Here is a 1,449-nt window from a genome sequence, read left to right on the forward strand (position 1 = left end):
AGTCCTGCCGGAGTTTCTTCTGGCCTGGAGGGGCCCGAGGGTCCAGCCTGACCCCCACCCCAAGGTATTGGGAATGGGGGAGGGGGCTGCAGGGCCCCCCCCCGCCCCAAACCCTGTCCCACCCTAGGGCCCAGGCCACGGCACCGGCTCCCCTCCCAGAGCTGCTTCCTTCCCCTAGCGGCATTCGCTATCATCGCCAGGTCCATTAGCCATTAGCCGATGCGGTGACCTTGACCCGGCCTGGCCCCTGCAAATGAGGGGGCACGCTGGGGGCGCAGGGCCTGACCCGCAGCGGCCTGCTGTGACCAGTCATGCGGCGGCCCTCTTAGATACTGCTCCGCCTACGCGGCCCCTGGGCATAAAAAGCCGGACCAGAGAGACGGCGCAGCCGCCGGACCCCGGACCCAGCGCGCCCGCACGATGGCCGGACCCAGCCTCGCCTGCTGCCTGCTCGGCCTCCTGGCTCTGACCTCCGCCTGCTACATCCAGAACTGTCCCCTGGGCGGCAAGCGGGCCGTGCTGGACCTCGACGTACGCAAGGTGAGCGCCCAGCCCTAGTCCCGCGGCGCTTGAGGCTGGGAAACCCGCAGCCACAGGGTCGCCCCTGCCGCTCCCTTTCCCGCGCTGACCCCGCGCCGGCCCCCCCGCCTGGCCTGGGAACCAAGGGAGCCGAGTAGCTTTTGAGTCCCCTCCTTCGACCGCTTCTGGGGCCCAAGGAGCGCCAGGGAGACCCCGAACCTCCGGCGCTCCTCTGCCCTGTCCTCCCCGACCCGGCTCAGCCCCCCGCCCCGCAGGGTCTCCCTCCCGGGCCCGGGCCCCTCCTCGCCCGCGGCTCACCCCCGCCCTCCCGCCAGTGTCTCCCCTGCGGCCCCGGGGGCAAAGGCCGCTGCTTCGGGCCCAGCATCTGCTGCGGGGACGAGCTGGGCTGCTTCATGGGCACGGCCGAGGCGCTGCGCTGCCAGGAGGAGAACCACCTGCCGTCGCCCTGCCAGTCGGGCCAGAAGCCGTGCGGGAGCGGGGGCCGCTGCGCCGCCGCCGGCATCTGCTGCAGCCCGGGTGAGTCAGGCTGGGGCCGGGGCGGGACCGGGACACCGGGACCAGGAGGGGCGGGCCGTTGCGGGCCCTGACCCGGCGTCTCTCCATGCAGATGGCTGCCGCGGCGACCCCGCCTGCGACCCCGAGGCCGCCTTCTCCCAGCTCTGAGACCCGCCGGCCCCCGACACCGTCGGAGCGCAGCCCTCGCTCCCTCCGTAGCCACCCCCAGGAATTATGACTATTAAATAAAGCAGATTTTTTCCCCTGCAACCCGACTCGCGTCTAAGTGTCAGAACTGGGAAGGGAGGGCGTTGGGGGAGTCGAAGATCGCCGGCTCTCGGCGCTTCATAGGGAATTAAAGCCGCCGACCCGAGGGGAGAAGGGTGCAGTTCTGCGGTGCCATCCTGTAGGGGT

General features: G+C 71.1%; 1 protein-coding gene across 1 annotated transcript; it reads left to right on the forward strand.

Moving 5' to 3' along the window:
* The first annotated feature begins 420 nt into the window (after positions 1-420).
* On the forward strand, positions 421-1,203 carry OXT (oxytocin/neurophysin I prepropeptide). Its single transcript, XM_068524027.1, has 3 exons — positions 421-540; positions 855-1,056; positions 1,148-1,203. Exons 1-3 carry the CDS (start codon positions 421-423, stop codon positions 1,201-1,203), a joined length of 378 nt encoding a protein of 125 aa, XP_068380128.1.
* Positions 1,204-1,449: the final 246 nt, after the last annotated feature.

The sequence above is a fragment of the Eschrichtius robustus genome, chromosome 16 (assembly GCF_028021215.1).
Source record: "Eschrichtius robustus isolate mEscRob2 chromosome 16, mEscRob2.pri, whole genome shotgun sequence".
NCBI lineage: Eukaryota > Metazoa > Chordata > Mammalia > Artiodactyla > Eschrichtiidae > Eschrichtius > Eschrichtius robustus.